Source organism: Balaenoptera physalus, assembly GCF_965194825.1.
Source record: "Balaenoptera physalus genome assembly, chromosome: 2".
Classification (NCBI taxonomy): domain Eukaryota; kingdom Metazoa; phylum Chordata; class Mammalia; order Artiodactyla; family Balaenopteridae; genus Balaenoptera; species Balaenoptera physalus.
Genome location: NC_138883.1, coordinates 26,757,399 through 26,780,382, shown reverse-complemented (window position 1 = coordinate 26,780,382; position 22,984 = coordinate 26,757,399). Strand labels below are relative to the sequence as shown.

Genomic DNA, 22,984 nt, shown 5'->3' with positions numbered 1-22,984 from the left:
ATGGCTGGTCATCCTCCAAGACAGTTCTCATTTTGCTCCTCTGGGGCATATTTGTGGACTACATCTGTGAGTTTTGCTCTCAGTTTCTTGTTGGGTTTGGCCAGTAGGAGGCAACAGCAGAAGTATGGAGGGAGGGAGGTGAAAGAGATTGGGTGTATTAGTCAAGTTTTTGTTATGCTAATACTGTTTAACAGCCCCCAGATTTCAGTGGTTTACTACATTTATTTCTTGCTATGGGGCTGGGGGTTGGCTGTGGGTCAGCTGATCTTGCCTGGGCTCAGCCTGTCTCCAGGCTTCAAGTTAGGTTTGTATCTACTCATTGTTTTCTTATTCTGGGACCTAGGCTAAAGGAGCAATGGCTCTGTGTGGCGTGGACTTCTTATGGCAGAGTACATAAATGCCAAGTGACCAAACCAGACCATGCATGAACATTTAAAACTTTTGCTTGAATCACATCTGCTAGTGTTTTACTACCTAAAGCAAATCAGATGACTAAGCCCCATGTCTGTGTCCATGGAATGAGGAAGTGTGCTCTGCCTCAAGGGGAAGGCTCTGTGGAATCCCAGGGCAAAGGAAAAGGGCGTGGATATATCATTCTATTATAGTGAGGTAGTGAAGAGTTGGAAACAGTAATGCAGTGTTGGATTAGAGCTGTCCCTGACTCCCTTTCTGTTGGACTGCTGGTTGGTAGGGGTTGTGTTCTTCTGCTGAAGGCTACCTCTCCTCTTTGGGCCCTTCTGCTATAACCACCGTTCTCTTTCTGTGCTCTGGTAACCATTCTTTCCCCTTCTTCAGGTCTAGGAATGGTAAGGACTCCCTGCTCTGCTGGCTCCGAATGCTTCAACATCCCTTTGGCTTCTCTTAGTACTGTCTATACCTATGTAAATAATCACTTCACTAAAGTCTCAAATACCCCATTCAAATGTACATGTTTCCTAAAGGGATTCTGACTGATACACTTAGTGTAGGCGTCATCTCCTAGAACCCTCGACTCTTCTTTCCCTGTACTTACTGCTTTCTTATCACTTACCATATTACACTATTGTTTATAGATGCATGTCTTTTCCATTGAAGCTTTTCAAAGGCAGGAGTTTTTTTATTTGCTACCACAATAAGTAACACATTGCCTGGCATATAGTAAGCTCTTAATAAATAATTATTGGGGAACCCAGATAAGGGGAAAATTCTCCTTTTTCTCCCTCAAACAGAAGTGTACATAGAACCTCAAATTATAAAACAACTAAACTTATTTTGGTTAAAGCAAGGTCCTAGAGGAGCAGGAGGTCTGGAGCCTGATCCACTCAGGCTTGAGGAGCTTGAGGAGCTCCTGCATCAGGCATCCTAGTGAACCCAGGTTGAAGACTACTGGTCTAGATGAGATCTCAGAAGGTTCCTTCCAGTTCAGTGAGTCCCTTTCTGTATTATCAGAAATCTTGAGTGAATGCTTGAGAACCAAAAAAAAGAAAATTCCCGTATAGTCTGACATTGGTCATCAGAAAATATGATCTAGCTAAATAATACTATTTTAATAAATGGCCTGAGGAATGCTTATGAATAGGAAGGAATTAATATATTGACTTGCAGTGAAACTAATCATTGTTAATTCTGATGTCTATCTTTAATTCATCCTTGTACCTGGTTTGGTGAGATGCTTTTAGAGTAGTGGTTCTCAAAGTATGGTCTCCAGACCAGTTTAGCATCACTAGGGAACTTGGTAGAAATGAACATTTTTGGTCCTGTGTAGGCCAGGATCAGAAACTTTGGGGGTAGGGCCCAACAGTCTGTGTTCCAGCAACCCTTCCCAGTCCTTCTGATGCACACTAAAGGTTGAGAACCACTGTTTTAGAAAAACAGCCTGTTGATGGTGTGTTTTTATAAGGGAACACTTGGAGCAACTTCTTTAGTGGCTTCTTTCCCCTTTTAGAGATCTCTGCAGTGATTTAAGAGTTATCATTCTCCTGGGTGTTAGTGGTCCATGAAACTGATACTTCATGAGATTAGCATGGCCTGAGCAGCTTCCTTGAGATCCAGTACCCATTAGAAAATGAATGCAGTATGAACTCTTTAGATGTTCTAGTAATAATTTCCTTCATCCTTGCTGTTTTGAAAGGGGTGTGGGGTAGCGGACATAAAGTTACCCATCTTACTCTTTGTGGGCAGGAATAAGCTCTTTGGGAAATTGAGATGCTATCATTGTAGCCAGTAGAAAGAAGTTTGAACCAAGCGTCTGGGCTATATGGGTCTAGTCTTGACTTTGTCAATAATCAAAAGTATGGCCTTGGGCAAATAGTATAACTTCTTGACAAGCCTTGGGGGCTTATATTGTCTTTGTGGTTAGTTTTTTCCTGGTAGCTTGGATTGCTACTGTCAAGATGATTTTGTGTCCCATTAATGAGGCATCAAGGAAGAAACAAGGTATGGATATACATTCTTTATTCACCTATTATGAGAAATACAAATATAGCAGGAAATTCTTCAGGAATAGCTGGTTTTGAATTGAGAAACATTTGTGGGCTTTGAACCTCCAAGTTCATTTTTACCACTTAGAATGGTACATGGGAGGCAGTTTATTTTTGTGCTAAAGGCTTTGGAGTTAGTCAGGCTTTGGGTTGAAACCATGGCTTCGTCATTTACTAACTTGACCTTGACTTCTCCGGGCTTTAGTTGCCTAATTGATAAGTTGCCTAATTGATAAGTTGGAGTTAGTGTAAGGTTTGGAAGAGATAACAAATTTACAGATTTTTAGCATAGATTCTGGTAGGTGGTAAGGGCTTAGTAAATGGGAGCTTTATTAGTTTTTACTATCAAAAGCAGTCCAGTGTACCACAGTATGACATTTATGTGGCACTAGTTTGATGTCCCAGTTTTCATCAAAATATGGATCAAGAAGAAGTATCAAAACAATTTTTTTGTATTTTGGCTTTGTTTAAAAAGTATAATCAGGGCTTCCCTGGTGGCGCAGTGGTTGAGAATCTGCCTGCCAGTGCAGGGGACACAGGTTTGAGCCCTGGTCTGGGAAGATCCCACATGCCGCGGGGCAACTGGGCCCGTGAGCCACAACTGCTGAGCCTGCACGTCTGGAGCCTGTGCTCCACAACAAGAGAGACCGCGACAGTGAGAGGCCCGCGCACCGCGATGAAGAGTGGCCCCACTCGCCGCAACTAGAGAAAGCCCTGGCACAGAAACGAAGACCCAACACAGCCAAAAATAAATAAATAAAAATAAATAAATTTTTTAAAAAAATGTATAATCAAACCCATAGCACTGAGAAGTCATCTTCGTATTTGGTTTTTCATAGAGCATGTTAAAATTCCAGCTTATGATAGGATCTCTTTGCTTTAGGGGATGACGAGCAGAGTGATTGGTTCTATGAAGGAGAATGTGTCCCAGGATTCACTGTCCCTAATCTTCTGCCCAAGTGGGCTCCTGACCATTGCTCTGAAGTAGAGAGAATGGATTCTGGACTGGATAAACTTTCAGATTCCACATTCCTTTTACCTTCTCGGCCAGCTCAAAGAGGTGAGTTCTGAGGAGACCAAAATATACTTCACACTTATGTGATTCTTTCTGGGGAGAGTCTTCCCATGGCAAGCATACTCATGCCTGTAAGCATGCATTACCTATCTGAATTTTAGAACTAGTCCAGGGATTTTTCTAGAAGATTCAAGGGTGAGTCTCAAAGCTTGAGGTTCTCTCCATTCTTACCTAAATCAATCCATGGAGACTGTTGGAATATATATTAGCAGGGCGTTCCTTCAGCTTGCTATTGCCATTTGTGCCAGATTTAAGAAGCCTAGCAGCGTGTCACTGCTGCTTATCCTGCTGTGAAACTGATGGGCTACTGAGTGCCCAGTGGAAGCCTGAAGTAGTGGATCTTGGAAGATACCAGATTTCAGTAACAACACTCACGTACACGGTATAATGACATTTTAAAAATGGATGATTTAAAAATATTTTAAAAAATATTTTATATTAATAATTCTATTATTGTGGACTGTAACACAAATACATATCCTTTCCCTTTGCTTTCCATCAATTATGATGTAGCAAAGTGAAATGGAAAGAGCCTAGGACGGGGAAGGAAATGTGGTAATACTCTGTGGTAATACTGTCTGGTACTGTCTCCCTAGCTGTGTGACTGTGGCAGAGTCATTTCATTTCCTAGGGACATCAGGGTCATCACTTAGGATATCGTGACAATGAACAAAACTGTTTCAGAGGTTTCCTTTAGCTCTATAAATTTATGATGTGAGGATTCCCAGTAGTCAATAATCAACCAGTTAGTCAGTTACCAAGTATATGTTGAGCATCTATTGGTGATCAGAATTACAATAGAGCTGTAAATTCCTATTCTGTAGCATTTCATTGTGATAAATTTGGGTGATTGAAAGTCCTTCTCAAAGCAGTTGGTTCTTGGTAATGATGCTTGGCTGAGGCACGTTGTTTGCTACCTTAAAACTTTCATAAACATTTCAGTGACCATTTCTAAAAGTTCTTTATGGACCACTTAAAGTACATACAAATAAACAAGAATAGGAAGAAGAAACTTTAAATGGCCTATAATCCCACACCCAGAGTCATTGATAACATTTTGGTGTGGATTCTTCCAGTTGTCTCTTCTATGTGTAGAACATATACAGCAATTAGAAAAATGGGATTATACTATACATGCTATTTTTACCTATTTCATGAATTAGAATATTTTTAAGATAATAGCTAACATTTAATTTGCAATTAGAAATTGTAGATAATACGTTATATTTGTACAGTGTTTTTAGTTTATAAAGTACCTTCCATGTGCCATTTCACTGAGTCTTCAAAACAGTCCTGTAAAAGAGGACTGAGCCAGTGATTATTCTTTTTTTATAGATGAGGATGCCTATGTCAGAGGTAAATGACATGCCTACGATCATACTACTGGTGACAAAGACATGGGAATAGTAAATCATTGGCAAATAGCCTAGTGATACTAGTTTAAGGGTTAATTTAGTAAGATCTTGGTGAGGAAGGCCTTTGGTGTACTAGAAGCATATCATTGCTAATGAATCTTCTGCATTCAGTTACTGAGGTCTTTCTTCTTTTTTATTTAGGGTACCACGCTCGCTTTAATCGTCTGCCTGGAGCTGCAGCTCGATGCCTCAGAAAGGGGCGAAGAAGGCTTGTTGGGAAGGTGATAGCTGTCATTGTTTTCTAGGCTCACTGGGAAGATAATATTCCCTATTTGCGTACACTGTTGATAATCAAAGGTGCTGCAGAACTCCCTGTGGTTAATTAAGCCAGGTGTATTTTGCAAGTTCACAAGAGTGAACATTATATAGGGTGTGAATGGATACACACAAAGAAGATGAAGCTTGATTTATACAGAAGTTCTGACAAAGCAAACACTGTCATGACAGTGTCTGCTGTCTGTAAATCTACAGGCCTGATCTCTGTCTCGTCTTCTCTTTTGATTAATCGTATATTATTATTATATAAGTTGAAATACTCTTGGCTTCTTTATGACTCCTCTTGAATTCATGAATGCTTCTTTTGTTCTAACTTTGGTCTTTTATTCTAGAATTCATTAAAAAAGAAAAAAACTGGGCAAAAAAAACCTGTTATCAAATTTCAGAAGCCCCTCCTTGGCCATGAGGGAGGGATATCTACCATTTACTCAGTTCTGCCTTTGCCAGGGACTGTGCTAGGCACTCAGTTCACTTAATCCTCCCAAAAATCTTGTAAAAAAGATGATATTCTCTTTAGAGGATGAGGAAAATGGGTTCAAAGATGTTAAGGAATGTCTGATGTTACCCAGATAGAAGTGGCAAAATATAGAAAATTGAACCCAGGTCTACTTCTTTTTTATCTTTTTCAATTTAAATTTAATTAGTTATTTCATTTATTTTTTACTCTGGCTTTGAGATTGAAAATAGGTTAAGACTGGGGTTCATACCCAGTCAGAGAGGATTGTGGTGGACAAAGAATAAGGACAGGAGAGGCATTTTAGAGCATTAACGTGTTTGTTCACTCAGTAAGCATCTAGAGTGCCTATGTGTGGCAGGCTCTATGCCCAGCCAGGTATGTAGTGGTCAGAGCCACAGTCTGCCTGCCCTCAGGGAGCTACTGTTTCATAGATTAATCAGGGAACTGTTTTCTGCAGAAGAAATGAGGCTGTTTATTTTCAGATGAATTCATATTCTTTTTATCTTTAAATTCAATTTCAAATCTCTAATTAGAAAGACATTTGCTTATTGGAAGAATGATACCTCTTCTTTTGGATTACTCATTTTATAGGCGATAAAATGCTGCATTTGCTATTCTGAGAGCTTATTCTTATCAGGACAGCTAGCAGGGTAGGAATGCATGAGGGAGGCAGGAGGTTGGGAGTGGGGAGCAGAGCGCTGGTTTGACTTTTTCTCTTTATTGATTAGGCTTGACAGATGATGTTCTCCCTACCACCTACCTTACTTTGTTTCAGCTCCTGTAAAATAAGAGCCTTCCACTTCCATGGAAGTAAATCATTTCATCCTGGAGGCTCCCTTTAGCTTGCATGGAAGGAAAGTAGGGTCTATTGGATGTGTCTTTAATGATTTCAAATGAATAGGATAATATTTACTTGTTTAATTCATCTTCATCACCTTAAAGGGATATTTGTCATTTCTACCAGAGGTCACTGTTCTGCCCCCCTTCTTCTCCCTCCCCCATCTCTCTTCTCTTTTTCTAAATTGTAATCATAAATAATGAGTTTCATTCACAGCTCCCTGCCAGCGAGCTGCTAATTACGCAAAGTACTGCTTGTAATTTACACAGTAATAAACTGTAAATTTAAACATTACGGCACTTTAAGTTAATAATTTTTCTGCTGTAACAAATAGCTCATTTTTCACCCATCTTTTCCCTTGGCCCATTACCATGGCTGTGTCTGTGACCAGGAGGCATAGGTGTAAGGAGTGAAGAATATGAAGAATACAGTATGTGAAGCCTTTTCATTTAGCTCCAATCCCACCTGAAATCTGACCTCAAATTAATTTTTCTATAGCCAGTTCTGCTGAAATGTGTACCCTAATATTTAGGCTAATCCACACACATAGATGAATGCAGATAATAATGTTTGCTCAGAAACAAATGTGTTTGAGTACCAGGCTTGACATTTTTGACGTTCATGTCTATGACTTACGCTGTCTCATCTTAACGCTTCCTCATATGTGCGTAACTCTTGCTCATGTACTGTTGGTACGCATCCCAACGTTCTGTGATAGATGTTCACTGTAAGTGTACTCACGTTAAATGAAGGGTGAGTGCCTTCTGCCATTTTCCCGTTTTTTGGATATGATTAGTTTCTGAATTGCTTGTGGTGTTACGGATGTGATTTCATATTACAATCTTGAGAACCGGAAATTTAAGAAGCAATTTATACAGACTTCTATTTTTACTTTAGGACATGTTTAACAGGCAAAATACAGGGTGACGATTTTTGTAAGTTACAGAAGTCCTTTGACGTGTATACATTTAGTTAGTAGATACTTAGGTGTTACCAGTGAGGACTCAGTAAATGTCTGATTATGAAGCTAATGATAATGTCCGATTTATGAGGCTAAAATCATAGACTCTAGGGATCTTGGTGTGCTGGCCTGTTAAAAATTGGCTGCTGGGCTTCCCTGGTGGCGCAGTGGTTAAGAATCCGCCTGCCAATGCAGGGGACATGGGTTCGAGCCCTGGTCTGGGAAGATCCCACATGCCGCGGAGCAACTAAGCCCGTGAGCCACAACTACTGAGCCTGCGCGTTTGGAGCCCGTGCTCCGCAACGGGAGAGGCCACGACGGTGAGAGGCCCGCGCACCGCAATGAAGAGTGGCCCCCGCTCTCCGCAACTGGAGAAAGCCCTCGCACAGAAACGAAGACCCAACACAGCCAAAAATAAATGTAAAATAAATAAATTAATTAATTAAAAAAAAAAAAAAAAAATTGGCTGCTGTTGGATTTTTTTAAAAGTGTTTCTATTTTGATACACTTTAGTAACTCTAGGAGGTATTACTCACTATATTAAAATACTGTATATAGTAAAAAAAAATGTTTATAATGACTTTTTTTTGATCACTAGAGAAAAATAAGTTTAGAATAACATGCAATACTTTAACAGTAGAGTCCCACAAAAAGACACTGTTGGATTTTAAGATTGACATCTGACTTGTGCTTTGGGGTTGCTGGTGTAATTATGGGAAAGCATGAGCTTGATGACAGATCACACTTACATATTTGTTTCTGTGGTTAGATGACACTGTTATCTTCTTTGGCTTTTCAGGAGTCCAGCATGAGTAATTTGGGAACTGAGAGGATAAGCCACCTCATTAGTGACCCTCGGCAGAAAGAGTAAGTACTTAATGTATTTACTGGCTGTCTTAGCCTTTTCCTTGAAGGAGGCAGCAGGGGAACATTTTATGAAGGAACCTAAAAATTCGATTGTAGAGCTGAAAAAGAAGGTTTTAAAGACGGGTACTTTATAACAGTTAACATATGTTTTTGTTTTTTTTTTTTAATTTTTATTTATTTATTTATTCACTTATGGCTGTGTTGGGTTAAAATGGCTAACAACGTAAACTCACGAGAGTGATTTTTTTTTTCCTTTCTATACTAGTTTTTATTTCTTTGCTATTTATGTCTATAGGTGCTCCATTATAAAAGTAGCCTCCAATAAGGATATTATATTTTAAATTCATTTTTCTGTCTCTTAAAAATTTTTTTGTTCAAAATGGGTGATTGCCTCTGTATTCTCCTATATGGTCTTCCCATTTTTAGACCTCTAGACAGAGAGATATCTTTTTGTTCTAACTACTGTGATAAGTGCCACTGGAAGGCCTGTGTGTAGCTATAGGAAAATCATTCCACCCTTTTTTGTGACAGCCTTGTCCCATAACATGATTGGCTCTTTGGTGTCTCTACTACATGTCATGGTCAGTATCCAGTTATACTCCTATACCCATCCAGCCTGGTTGAAGTTTTAATCTATAAAGTAGGCAAGATGTGGTTTATGCTCTTGTTGAATTGGGGATCCTGTTCTCATTGCACAGTTGAGAGTGCATTGGTGTCACACCACCATCTTGAGGTTTTTTAAGAGTGTCTAGTCTTCTGCATTCCATTAAAAGGCTTTTTACTTTGAGGAGTTATTTTCTGCAAAAAAAGTTCATACACATTTAACATCTCTCTCCTTTTCTCCTCCAACTCCATTTTTTCTCATTTCTTTGTCTTCATTAACCCACATCTTTTTATCTTCTCTCTAATAATGTTCCTACCACTTCTTTTATTGTTTTCTTTCCTCTTATTCTCTCCCTCTCTTTAGTTTCTGGTTACCATCAGCTGGGAAAAGAGAACGAAATCAGGTGAGATTGCTTTTCTTTGTCATCTTTATTTTATCATTTGATTTCCTTTTCTTTAGAAAGAATAAAGCGTTGGCTTCTGATTTTCCTCACATTTCTGCTTGTGCACATGAGGTAAGGTTCTTGTTCCTTATGTTATTCTGATTTTCTTGGAGGACTGTTTTCCAAGAAAATCTAGTATTCACTGATAAGAACTGTAGCTAATTCCCCTTTTTAGTTTCAACTTGTGACCTTCAGTTTATTACTTATAACACATATTTCATAGGAATGCAGTTGTCATTCTGGTTTTGAACTTGGCAGTAAGAAATCAGAATGCATCAGCATCTTGTGCTGAGAAGTACAATGTTGAATCCTAAACATATGAAGCAGAGGAAGGTAGAGCTACTTTGGGTAAAGTGGGGTTGAGGCCTAGAGCCTCTTACTCTTTTACCCTAGCTACCCCTGAGGGGGCCCTTGGCATATCTAATCCTTTATAGGGGTCATAATTTTAAAATTACTGACAGTGACTCTCAATATGTTCCTTTAACGTTTGAGGCTTTTGAGTTTTGCTGGGAGAGAGGTTGCTTTACCTTGATGATTAGTTGTAAAATAGATGAAGACTGATAGGTAAAAATTCTCAGGCTTTCTATCGCTCCATCATTTTTTTTGTTTTGTTTTGTTTTGTTTTGACTGCTTATTAGCTTGTTAAGTTGATAAACATTTTAGACTTGGAACTTTCATCTTGAAGTTACTGTTTCAAAATGAAACATTTAGTGGTACACCTAACTGGTGTGTATTTATTGTATGATTTTAGATGGCTTGTGGATACAGAATTTTTACTTTTAAGTTCTGATAATTTACTTTAGAAACATGTAATCATTCTATCAAACTTGTTATTTCATAGAAATATAGTAAGGACAAGGGTGAGTAAAAATAATTGATACAAAGAAAAATATTAAATAGTAGAGTGGGTGGTGGGCAGATAAAGAGAAAGCCATTAAGGTGGGATGTGAGAGATTACAGTTTGGGGAATGCTAAGCAAGGGTATTAATTGTGTTTGCATCAGAGGATCTAAAGGCAAAGAGACCTGTGATGATGTGTTATTACAAATGAGATGTGTTATTTACAAATGAGGTTTAAGCTATTTGCCCAAAGTCATACAACATTGGGACTGGAACCTCTATGACAGAACAGTTGCTTAGTTTGTATACTTTTTAAGTCCTTTTGAAATTACCATTCAGTGTTCTTCTAGTATTGATATATATTTACTTCTCAAATTTTGGGGAAGGAGTACTTACTGTGGAAAAAATCCAAAGAAAGGTAGCCAACATAAAGTGAGGTACTTTTATTATAGTGTCCTAGTTGATCCTTACAGCCCCCTTTTGAGGTGAATAGGTGTTTTACAGATGAGAAACTGAAATTACTTGTTAAACCGAAAGTAATATTTTATGTAGCCCTCAAAATAATCCCATAAAATAGGTAAGACAGATAGTGATACATCTATTTTACAGATGAGGATAGTAAAGGTCAAAGAGATTTTGTGGTTTTTAATATATGGCAACTCAGTTGTAGGCTGGAACTAAACGTTGGGTATTCTAATTCTTAATCTAGTTCTGTTTCCACTACACTGCTGCTGGTATGTGCTAACCAGTTATTCACTGGAAACATCTGCCAGGATAAGGAAATGAAAAGGTAATTTCATGCTAGTATTCTTGGGAACAAGGGCTGATAATCAATAGGCATAAGTTCCCTTTATGTCAGTTAGAAAGTACTATCTTTTACCATTTAAGTAATTATTGTGTATCAGAAGTTTTTGAAAAATTGTTGCTTACCAAGGAATAGTCTGTTTTTTGAGGCGTGCTAGATCAGTTATGCTACATTCATGGGTACACTGTTGAATATGCACAACTTTATTGAATGGTGTCTGTGTTATGGCAAGAGAGTTGAACAGTCAAAGGGCAAAAGTAAGCAAGTAGCAGGTAGCCCTTTAGGATCAGGTCTGTTTCATATAAGCCATACTGAAGTAATCTCATTTATTCCTGCAGTTTAATCCTCTTTCTCCCCTTTACTCCCTGGATGTTCTTGCTGATGCTTCTCACCGAAGATGTTCACCAGCACACTGCTCTGCCAGGTAATTGTCTTCGAGTGACTTTTTTTCTAGATGATACTATTTCCTTTTTATAACACTTTGCAAATTAAAGTATGTTAGTGTATACTATCCAATTTGATCTTTTCAACAACCTTTTGAGGTCAGTAGTTGTTTTATAGGTGCAGAAACTGAGGCAAAGTGTTGAAGTTCTTTCCTGTGGTCACATGGCTAGGATGTGATTTAAATCTCAACTTTGACCTAAGTTCTGGCTCCTATTCCGTATTTCTTCTGCTAGAAGCCCCATCCTCAAAGAACGTTATTAATGGTGCTTGCCATGACCTGCAAAACCCTGCATGATCTGACTCCTGCCTTCATGTCCAGCCTCCTTTCATAGACTTTGTCCTCCTCACTGGGGAAGAGATCCAGCTGCACCAGGGAGCTCCATTTTGTTCTTCAAAAATTGCAACTCTTTCCTGCTGCTGAACCTTCACACGTGTTCCCTTTGCCTGGACTGCCACCTTAGAGCTCTTCCCATGATTGGCTCCTTCTCATCTCAGCTCAGGCCACCTCCTCAGGGAGGACCTGTCAGACCGCCCTGTCTAAAGGGGCCACCTATGCCACTCGCCATTCATTATCTCTTTCCTTTAGAGCTTTAGTCACAGTCTGAAATGACTTTGTTTATTGTTTTTTTTTTCTTCCTGCTTTCCCCTCGGTTTCTCATTAGAATATAAGCGTCTAGGTGCTGGGACCTTGTCTTGTTCCCTGATATGTCCCCAGTACCTAACACAGTGTCTGGCACTTACTGGGCATTCAGTGTATATTTGTCAGAAAGAGTCCTGCACCTGCATAGCAGAATGAAACCAGTGCCTCTGAATATAAATTCTAAGTTGGGTGACATGCAAGGTAAATATGGTTTCAGTGATGGCATGCCCTAGCAGGTTTTTGTGCACAAGGAGCAACTAATAGGCTGAACCATAGAACTTTTATTACTTCTAGTGGCACAAAGAATTTTTTTCCAAAGTTCTGATGATTTTTTTTTTTCTGTTTTTCTTCCTAACACATTCTTAAGTGGATATGTTCATAGATTTGGGGTGCAGGCTGCACAAAGAAATTATTCTTTCATGGATACAGTTAGAACTTTTGCTGTGGGCTGTAATAATAAACTCTGCATTATAACCTACTGCCTAGCCTTCTACTGGAAAAGTAGTATTTCAATAGGAAAAGTCATTTGAAAAGAGAGACTATCACACATGGTGTTAACTAAGAACTTGGAAGATTAGGGGATATTAATAAACTACTGTAAGGCCTTTTCTTTAGTTGTATGCTGTTTGGTCATCATTCATTCATCATTTGCTGATTCCCTACTGTGTGCCAGGCACTTTGTTTAGGTACTACCCCTAAGGAGCTTATATCCTCATGGGAAGGTCAGGTGTGGAAATGGAGAACTACAATTTGTAGTGACAAGTGCCTAAAGGTGTGCAGCAGAGTGATAGCAGCACAGAGGAGCGGCTCCTCACTCAGGCTCAGGGAGCTTTTCTTAGAGGTGGTGGTGCTCAGGCTGACTTGGAAGGCGAGGTTTCAATCCATACGAAAGCAGTCCGGCTGTTTGTCTTTTTTTTTTAACATCTTTACTGGAGTATAATTGCTTTACAATGTTGTGTTAGTTTCTGCTGTATAACACAGTGAATCAGCTATACGTATACGTATATCCCCATATCCCCTCCCTCTTGTGCCTCCCTCCCACCCTCCCTATCCCACCCCCCCATCCCACCCCTCTAGGTGGTCACAAAGCACCGAGCTGATCTCCCTGTGCTATGCGGCTGCTTCCCACTAGCTATCTGTTTTACATTTGGTAGTGTATATATGTCCATGCCACTCTCTCACTTCATCCCGGCTTACCCTTCCCCCTCCCTGTGTCCTCAAGTCCATTCTCTACGTCTGCATCTTTATTCCTGTCCTGCCCCTAGGTTCATCAGAACCATTTTTTTTTTTAGATTCCATATATATGTGTTAGCATACGGTATTTGTTTTTCTCCTTCTGACTTATTTCACTCTGTCTGACAGACTCTAGGTCCATCCACCTCACTACAGATAACTCAGTTTCATTTCTTTTTATGGCTGAGTAATATTCCATTGTATATATGTGCCACATCTTCTTTATCCATTCATCTGTCGATGGACACTTAGATTGCTTCCATGTCCTGGCTATTGTAAATAGTGCTGCAGTGAACATTGTGTTACAAGCCTCTTTTTGTTTTTGTTCTTGTTTTGTTTGCTTTTTTTTTATAAATTTTTAAAATTTATTTATTTTTATTTTTGGCTGCATTGGGTCTTCGTTGCTGCATGCAGGCTTTCTCTAGTTGGGGCTAGCGGGGGCTACTCTTCATTGTGGTGCGTGGGCTTCTAATTGCTGTGGCTTCTCTTGCTGCGGAGCACGGGCTCTAGGCACGTGGGCTCAGTAGTTGTGGCTTGTGGGCTTAGTTGCTCCACGGCACGTGGGATCTTCCGGGACCAAGGCTCGAACCTGTGTCCTCTGCATTGGCAGGTGGATTTTTAACCACTGCACCACCAGGGAAGCCCCATCTTTTTGAATTACGGTTTTCTCAGGGTATATGCCCAGTAGTGGGATTGCTGGGTCGTATGGTAGTTCTATTTTCAGTTTTTTAAGGAACCTCCATACTGTTCTCCATAGTGGCTGTATCAATTTACATTCCCACCAACACAGCTGTTTGTCTTAATACCAAATAAAATAATGGCTGTGTGTGCTCTTTGGGAGGACTGTATGAGTAACACCGTGTTATGTCAGATGCTGAAAGTGTATTATTTGCCCTTCTCCCTTTACCTTTGCTGCCTAGAGCTGTGCTGTGCTGAGATTGGTATCCTTGCTTTTATCAGGTTTCCTGTTGCCTTTAAGGCCTTATCCTGGTTGGAGTGGGTGTGAGCTTCTTGTTTCTTTGTGTATCTCATTATCCACATCATTATCTTCATTCTTTTACCAGCAGTGCTGGTGGCTGGACTTGGAAACATAAGGAAGCCTAGGCTGTGTTTCTGGTGCACTCAGCTCTAGGGAAATATTGCTTATTGCTTCAGACCATTGCTGAAAGCAAGATGAGAGAATGTGGACAATTATAGCTCATCCTTGTCCTGCCTGACATCATTCCTGGGCCAGTGGATACAAAGTAGGTTGCAAACATGAAGGTTCTTTGGGGTAGAGGGAAGAAATTTAAAAAATTTTTAAATGTATCTTAAATAAATACAGTTACTTATTATCTTATCCTTAAAAATTTTTTTTTTGCTTTAAGTTGTACATGTATTAGTCTAGCAGCACGTATTTTTGTTTTATGTGTGTGTATTACATATATAAGAAGGGTTTGTTCACATTTTTTCCTGGTGAGGGTGCACAATCAATAGTTTGGCAACCCCTGATCTGTGGGAAATGGTCAGCACAAGTGACCTCTGCAGGTTTTAGGAAATGTGGATGATGGTCTCACTTAGCCCTCAGGGCTCCCTGTTTTCCTTAATAGCAGGGTCCCTGCCCACTAAGTAGTCAGTAGAGAAGGAGCAGTCTAGCTCCAGTGTGGCTGACTGATGAGATCGGATTCACAAGTAGATGGTGGGCTTTGTAAAGAGTGGACCGTTTAACAAAGCCTGGCACCTAGGAAGGAATGTTAAAGAGTGCTGGTGGTAGGGAAGAGGCAGGTGAATGACCGTGTGAAAAACTGTTTCGAATGGAAATTTTATCTTTTTCTTGTTCCATTTTATTTGTAGTAGGAAAAGATTTCTTTCAAAGCATCTGGGCAGCATTGGGAATTTCATACCCATTATTAGAACGATTTGTGTGTGTGTGTGTGTGTGTGTGTGTGTGTGTGTGTGTGTGTGTGGTGACTATGTTATCATTAGTGGTATAATTTTATTTTGCGAAGAGAGAAGTGTTTCCTGTTTTATCACAGCTTTCCCCGAGGAGGGCTGGTGTATTAATTTGCTGTATTGCCTCCTGGCTGTTCCCAGGCTGTTTTTCCTCTTCATCATGGAATTTTTAATGGCCCTACTGCCTCTTGGGAAGCATGTGAGGAAGAGTTCCTTGGGGAGTGCTTCCCTTTTTTCACATGCCTATAATTACTCTCCTGTAAGAGCACAAAGAGTTTGATAATCATGCCTGAACTGTGAAGATTTCCTGCTTTCGGGTTACTGAGCTGAGGCTGCTTCCTGCCTGGACGTGGCCAGTTCCACTCCCCCAAACCCTCAGCTGCAGGAGAGGGAGTGCTCCTCAAGCACCTGCTTCCTCACTGCTGGAGCCTTAACACAGCTCTGGTTCTCTGAGTGAGGCCTGGGGACCGCTGGGGGGCGATGAGTGACCTCAAGGTACTCTCTTGTTTAGAATTTCATTGCATAAACAAAAAAATAACAGGACCGTGATTTTAAGACAACGTTTGATTGATGTGTCATTTTAATACAGCCCACATGGCAAGTGCAATGAGAGCGAGTCTTTGTGGTCTTTGTATCACCTAATCGATTTGTGGGCTAAGAGGTTTTCAGAAGTGCCACTCTAGAAATACGTAAGTTTGGTGGTTTTCATCCCTGGCTGTACTTTTGAGTCACCTGAGAAGCTTTAAAAAATATAGCCATGCTGGGCCACCACCTCCCAAGATTCTGATTTAATCGGCCTGGGATGAGGCCCAGGCATTAGCAGTATTTTGAAGCTCCCAGGTGTCTCTAATATGCAGCCAGGGTTGGGAACTATCGCCCTAAATGCATATGGTTTTATGACTGGTGCTTTGTAATTTGCTTAGCAGGAAATCCCATTTCATAATTGGTATGAGCTCTGTGCTTTGCTGTTGTGAGCACAGTTCTGTATGGGAGGTAGAACCCTGGGCTTCACTTAGCTTTGGAGAACTGCTGCAGGTGAGGAAGAGAGTGCTAGGGTCTAGCACAGTGCCCAGCACATAGTGATTAACAAATGGGCAGAGTTGGTGGGTGGGTTGTGGATAGTGGGCAGGGTACCTAGATGAAATTCGTAAACCAGCTGTTTTGGTTTGGTTGTTTTGGTTGCTGGTATTGGGCTGTTGCTATTAAAGTAGTAAGACTTGGTTCCGGTATTAAGAATTGCTGCTGCTCAAAGTATGAAAGTAGAATGCAGAGGGAACTCGGGATTTTTTTCTGCAGAAATTTTTCACAGTAAATGGGTTAAAAAAATTTTTCCATTTAGTTTTTATACAGTTTTAGAAAAAATAATTAAAATTACCTTCAAAATTAAAAAGAGATATTACAGTGATATATAATTTATAAGTAGATATTTATGTATTGGTTTCATGCTCAAAATTTTATTGGAAAGACTATATAATCTGAAAAGTTGTAGACCAATAATAATGTAGAAGAGTAGCATTCAGTCTACAGGTCCAGTAATAGTGGGCCATCCATTTAAAGAAATTTGATGTGTCTATTTAATAGATTACTATAAAGCCACTAAATTCACCACTAAATTACATGGAAAAGAATTGTATTTCATAGCAGTGGAAAAAACTTAAGAAAGCATATATAAATATAAAAGTTTAATGTGTATTTTTATTTTCACATGAGTCAAAAACAAGGTTATATAATAAAATTTTAATTCTGTGAGTGTATGTATGTATCTATCTCCTGTATTTTTGCATTCTTCTGTGTCATTTTTCTATGTTTTCTGTAAGTACATGGAATACTTTTTAAATTAAAAAATATGTAGGTATTTGAAGGTTATGTCATATTCAGATTTATGGGACTCACATTCTCTAGAATATTGTTAGCATTCAATTTATATTTAGTGAATCCTTGGATGGATAAATGAATTAATGAATAAAAATTTTCTTATTCTAAAAAAAAAAAAAAAAAAAAAAAGAATTGCTGCTGCTCCTCCAACGGCAGATGGTGTGATTGGTGTTCTGGTAGAGGCGGTGGTATTGCTGTCAAGGACACAGTCATGGAATGGTAATAAGGAACTAGCGCTGTAGGCAGCTTTTCCCAAAATGAGAGATTTATTGATTGTGAAGGATAGCTTTTTTTTTTTTAACCATTATTGTCTTAGAAAACCATAACTGGAACTTATCAATTGCTACATCTCTTTGTGTGATGCACAAGTCACCAGTTGTAGTTTTTGAGTGTCTTGCGGCAGTTTTGAGTTTTCTCCAACTTTCCTGACCTTTCCTCTATTTTGGGTGGTGACTTGGTAATGTATCACCATTTCCATTTATTCCTTCTTAATCTCATATTAGTGTGAGGCAGACTCAGGTAAGAATCTTGGCTTAACCTGGGCGAAAGACTTAACCTCTCCATACCTCAATTTCCTCACCTCGAAAATGAAAATATCAATATTTTGGGGGCTAGTGGGGCTCAAAATGAAATAGTATATTTGAATATTTAGCATACTGGTAGCTAAAATTATTATTTTTGTTATATAGTTACCACCCTACCCTGTTCTTAGGATAATTTCAGTTTTACAAACCTTGAGTTGGCTTCCAGAGTCGTTTGCTAATGAGAAGTAGTACAGCTTCTTGAGGTGCTTAAAATAACCTCAAGTGGACTATAAGAGGAGGCATTTGGACAGTGCTTGGGTGAAAAAGAGAGAGACCTTCCTGCCCGTTACAGAGTTGAAATGTGATAGGCTGCACTCATTGTAATTCATTTTATCTGTTCACAAACGTTATGATCTGCATATCAGAGTTGTGTGCCCAGCTGGCTGTGCCACTTGACAAGGAGTTTCAAAGAGCAAAAAGAAGACTCAGTTCATACTATTTATTTTGACCTTTGGAGCCATAGTAAACAGCCTCAGGTTTTACCTCAGGGCTTGGGGGAAAGAACCTGTTATTAGTCCTCTATCTGTTGGGATGCTGTGATGCACAGCAGCTCTTGCTCACCTCTTTAGTGCCTCGGTTTTGGTCATGTGTTAGGAAATGTTTCTGCTCTAATGTTGTCCATAAGGCTGCCCAATCCTACTGGAATTCCCATTATATAGTACACAGGTCTGGAATCTTTTGTCCTCTGTTGGACAGTCTTGTTTATAGCAGCTCTCAGCCAGCTGGCATCTTACTGCCGGAGTGGAATGATGAAAGCGTTTTCTCTCTCTCGGTTTTGCTATTGTAATATACCCATCCTTCTAACTGATGTGAAACTATTCTGCTCCTGTGGGTGGCATGAAACAGCTTCATGATATGCTAACCTTGGCCCAGCCAAGGGAAGTAGATTATGGAGAATCTTCAGGTGCTAGTGAGCAGTTTGTCATAGACTGCTGAGGGTTAGTTAGGTTTGAGTGAAAACACTAGTGGGATTGCTAAGATCTCTTCCTATTAGATAAAGCTCCTTTGTGTCCTCTAATTGTGAGGTCGTTTTCTCTCTCTGGCTGCTTCTAGTGTCATAGGCCTGGGTCCTCTCATATGTGCAAGTTTGTGAAAATACGTTTCCCCTACTGGGTGTTTAATAAATGTCAGTTAACCCTGAAGGTAAAAATCACATGTGAGGAAGAGGTTTCTACATCCTTAGATTTAATCCTCTTTTTCCACAATTTACCCTCACACTTTCCTTGTTCCTTGATTACAGCTCAGTGTCTTGTATCTGTTAGTTCTTTATGCTTCGGCCTCCCTCACTATGTTGTGAGCTCCTGGTGGACGAGCCCTTGGCTCAGTCATCTTGTATATAACCTCTCTACATCCAGCATAATGTAGGCCTCCATAAATTTTTGTTAAAAATAATTGAGGTGAATAGATTAGTAATTAAGGAGAATAATTGGAATATATGATTTATATGACCTATGGTCCTTAGAAATATCAATAATTTTTTCCTGATGTTACTTATTTGTGTGTGCTTAAGGAAAAGTACAGCAAATAAATACCTTTTCCCAGTAAATTTTATTTTTATTTCATACCAAAAACTGAACTTTTCAATGAGTTTTTAAAATGAGTGATTTTTGAAGGTGAACCATTCCTTAAATTAGCTTGCCATCGGCAGATAAAGATTGTTTTCTTTCCTTAGGAGTGACTCTAAACATCTTTGTTCTAAATCTAAAGCAGTCATTTCAGTTATTTTTTTTGCCAACATTGGTGCTATTAAACATGCATGTATTTCTCAAAGTTTTTTTTTTTGTTTTTGTTTTTCCCTAAAAGTACATTCCTGCCCCAGGGACATAGTGATCTGCCTAGTTTCCTAAGTAACACTGCAGTTTTAACAACTCACCTGATCTTTTCAGTTACCTGCAGTAAAAAATGAAATAGATTTGTTTTGTTTATGTGTGGATATACAGAATACTCTTTCAATTAATTGTTAATCTTCAGCATTCACCTTCACATTTATGAAGTGAATTTAGTGTTTTTCCCTGAAGTAAGAATTTTTGAAGAGTGTATTTATTATTTTTAATGTTCATTCCACTTCCACCTCCCTGAGTTCTTTTCGGCAAATGCTGCTGAATGTGATGCTTTTAGGGGAAGTACTGACTTGGCATTCATGCTGTGAAAGAAGTAGTGCCCAAAGAATACTGAGGCCCAGATCAGATGAAACAGAAAAAGAGTGAGCTTTGCTGTCTGTCTTTTCTCTGGGTTAATTGCTTGCATACTGGGGAACAATACTTTTATCTACATTTATATTCATTTAGTCATTCTCTTATTCTTTAAGTTAAATATTTAGATTTGTTTTATGGACTAGCTTGGCTTTGGGAATTTGGTCTATTTTTTTTAGCTCAGTAATTTTCACTGTAGGTAGAAGCTTATGAGAATTACCTGAGGAAGAATTTCAAAATAAACATTACAGATTCTTCTCCCATCCCAGCATGGTGGGAGATGTGTATTTTGTGAAAGTTCCTTACATGATTCTGATAACCATATGCCACTTCAATTGAGAAGGAAGTTTTAACTTGGTAGAGATTTTAGCTTAACTAATACTTAGCCTTTTTTGCCCCTGCATAATTGAAAGGTCCTCTCCCTCCTCACACAGTACATGGTTCAACACAAAAGCAACTGTGTACTGCTCTTAAAAAGAGTTTTTAAAAATCTAGTTAAATCTTCTACCGTTCAACCTATAAGGATGGGGGTTTGTGTGTTGGTGAGAAGGGGAAGCCCACACTCTTCTCCTGTCCTTTGTGATGCCTCGCCTGTGTGTTGTCCCTTTTCAGTTCCTGTCTTTTGAGACAGTGACACAGAGTAAAAGAACACAATTTTCTTTTTGTTCTTCAGACTACAAAAAAGTAGTTTAATAACGAAAATAATGTAGTAGTTTATAATAACCAAAATATGAAAGGTCTACAAAAAAGTAACATGATGCAAAAATAAAACAACACAAATTAAAGAAATAACACATTAAACAGAAAGGGAGCCAAGTGGTTAAATGCTCCTAAGTGAAAATGGGGGTGGGGATAGTTCAATCTGTTTTTCCTTCCCTTCCTTAATGCTTTATGTCTACAATTTATAGATATGGAATTTTGGGGGATAAACAGAAAATTGGAACTGCCTCTTGAATAGGAAGCTGAGCTGCAGCAGTTGCCTGCCGCCACGCACAGGTCCCCAAAGAACACAAGGGGCCCTTCCAGCCCACACAGAGTGCTCTCCACTCCGGTGCAGGCCTCTCCTAACGTCCTGAATGTGCTGCACAGCACGGCAGGTTCATCTCCTGTCTCCTTTAATCCTCCTGCTCGGAGCACCCGGCTTCCTCTTGGCTTTCCCCTGGCTCATTCTGAGTTCTCGTCCTTCTTTGTCCTCTAAGGCAGCGGTCCCCAACCTCTTTGGCACCGGTTTCATGGAAGACAGTGTTTCCATGGACGGGGGTGGGGGGATGGGGGATGGTTCAGGCAGTAATGTGAGCGATGGGGAGCGGCAGATGAAGCTTCACTCGCTTGCCCGCCGCTCACCTCCTGCCGTGCGGCCCGTTTCCTAACAGACCTCGGACTGGTAGCTATCCGCGGCCCAGGGGTTGGGGACACCGGCTCTAAGGTTTTTCCCAAGTAGGGAAAATTAGATTTCCCCAAGCTGTAAACTCTGCCATTACTAGAGTTCACTTGGACCTGTCCTGCTGTAACAGTTTGGCTGTGTCTCATCCTCCCTCCCCACATCTTTACTAGGAAGGGACACAGAGAAGATATCCCTTCTGTACTCAGCCCTAAGTTATGAAGTTATTCTACTTCTTTTGAAATAGCTCTCCAACCTGGAAATGATCTTAAGAGAAATGTTTTAAGAGGGAAGGAGCACTAAGCTGAATTTTAGGAATGAGCATGACTTCTCTTTATCTCTGCCTCAGTTTCTCTCTTATGCAGATTCTGTAACTAGGAAAGCTGTGCAGCTGGAAATAGGACTAGGCTACAAGCCCATTAGGGAAGAGACTGTCTGTTTTGTTCACCACCGTATTCCCCCAGTGCTCAGTAAAAACTCAGTGAACAATGAAAGAAGCAAAAAAAAAAAACCCTCCTGAGTAGAAAGGAAGTAGTCCACACAGAAATATATACTTTTACAACAAAATAAGGTTATTGACTTAATAAACTGTGTTACCTGGTTTCAGAAAGCCTTCAGTTCTTTCCTAAGTTATAACCAGAGGAATTTACAAAATTTGAAGGTGTAACAATTAGGAGTGGGAATGGGGTGGTAGAAGTAGATCATTTACTGCAGAGAAGTTACAGGCTGAAGGCTTAGCAGTTGGGGGGGTCATTTAATGTAGGGACGATTAACCCTGAAGCCCTTAACATCACCGAGCAGGGATGAGTGGGGATCCAAGAAGCAAGGCCTAGAGGGGCTGGTAGTGCAAGGGCCACCTAAACCTTTCAGTCCACAGCAGCCTTCTAAGGACGTTGCAGAATATAGTGCAGTGAATAACTATGTGCAGAATAGTAGGTAAATACTTATTTTCACTTTACTAAAATAAATAAGCATTCAAAAAACTACCATATTTCCATTTAAAGTGGTTAACAATGTAAACATTTTGGTGCATAAATGGCTTCATCTTTTTACTCCAAAATGTGTCATTCCTGGAAAATGTGAGATAAATGTTACTGACTAGGTCCATAAAGGAGCGATAATATGTGCCTTCAACCATCTTACTGACATACATCAAACATGCAGAGCTATGAAATGATGGATGGTGTGTAAATAAAAGGCAGTATTTATTTCATTTAGCTCAAGGTGATACTTTGAGAATTACTATCTTAAAACCCTTTTGAGTGCTTTTCTTATGCTTGTTATTTTGCATCTGTCAAAACTTAGCATTTTATAGACATTGATTGACCTTGAAGAGCAATATTTTTTTTAACATAAATTTATTTATTTTTGGCTGCATTAGGTCTTCGTTGCTGCACGGGCTTTTCTCTGATTGCGGCGAGTGGGGGCTACTCTTAATTGTGGTGCGCGGGCTTCTCATTGGTGGTGGCCTGTCTTGTGGAGCACGGGCTCTAGGCGCGCAACCTTCAGTAGCTGTGCGGCACGTGGGCTTAGTTGCTCCGTGGCACGTGGGATCTTCCTGGACCAGGGCTTGAAGTGGTGTCCCCTGCATTGGCAGGCGGATTCCTAACCACTGCGCCACCAGGGAAGCCCTCCATATGCTTTTAAATTGTGGAAGTTGCCAGA

At 39.8% G+C, this 22,984-nt stretch overlaps 1 protein-coding gene across 18 annotated transcripts in view; it reads left to right on the top strand.

The window, feature by feature from the left end:
- The window catches only part of GPATCH2L (G-patch domain containing 2 like), a 64,534-nt gene that overhangs the window by 16,702 nt on the left and 24,848 nt on the right, over positions 1–22,984 (top strand). For 4 of the 18 annotated variants that reach the window (XM_082451738.1, XM_082451727.1, XM_082451735.1 and 1 more), the window contains 5 exons: positions 3,343–3,519; positions 5,091–5,170; positions 8,281–8,348; positions 9,412–9,466; positions 11,377–11,462. In XM_082451738.1, the coding sequence (XP_082307864.1) occupies positions 3,343–3,519; positions 5,091–5,170; positions 8,281–8,348; positions 9,412–9,466; positions 11,377–11,462 (466 nt within the window). Of the gene's footprint in view, positions 1–3,342; positions 3,520–5,090; positions 5,171–8,280; positions 8,349–9,315; positions 9,356–9,411; positions 9,467–10,942; positions 11,024–11,376; positions 11,463–14,419; positions 21,174–22,984 lie in introns of those variants that run through there. The other 14 variants (XR_014261032.1, XR_014261033.1, XR_014261035.1 and 11 more) reach the window with 10 other exon arrangements.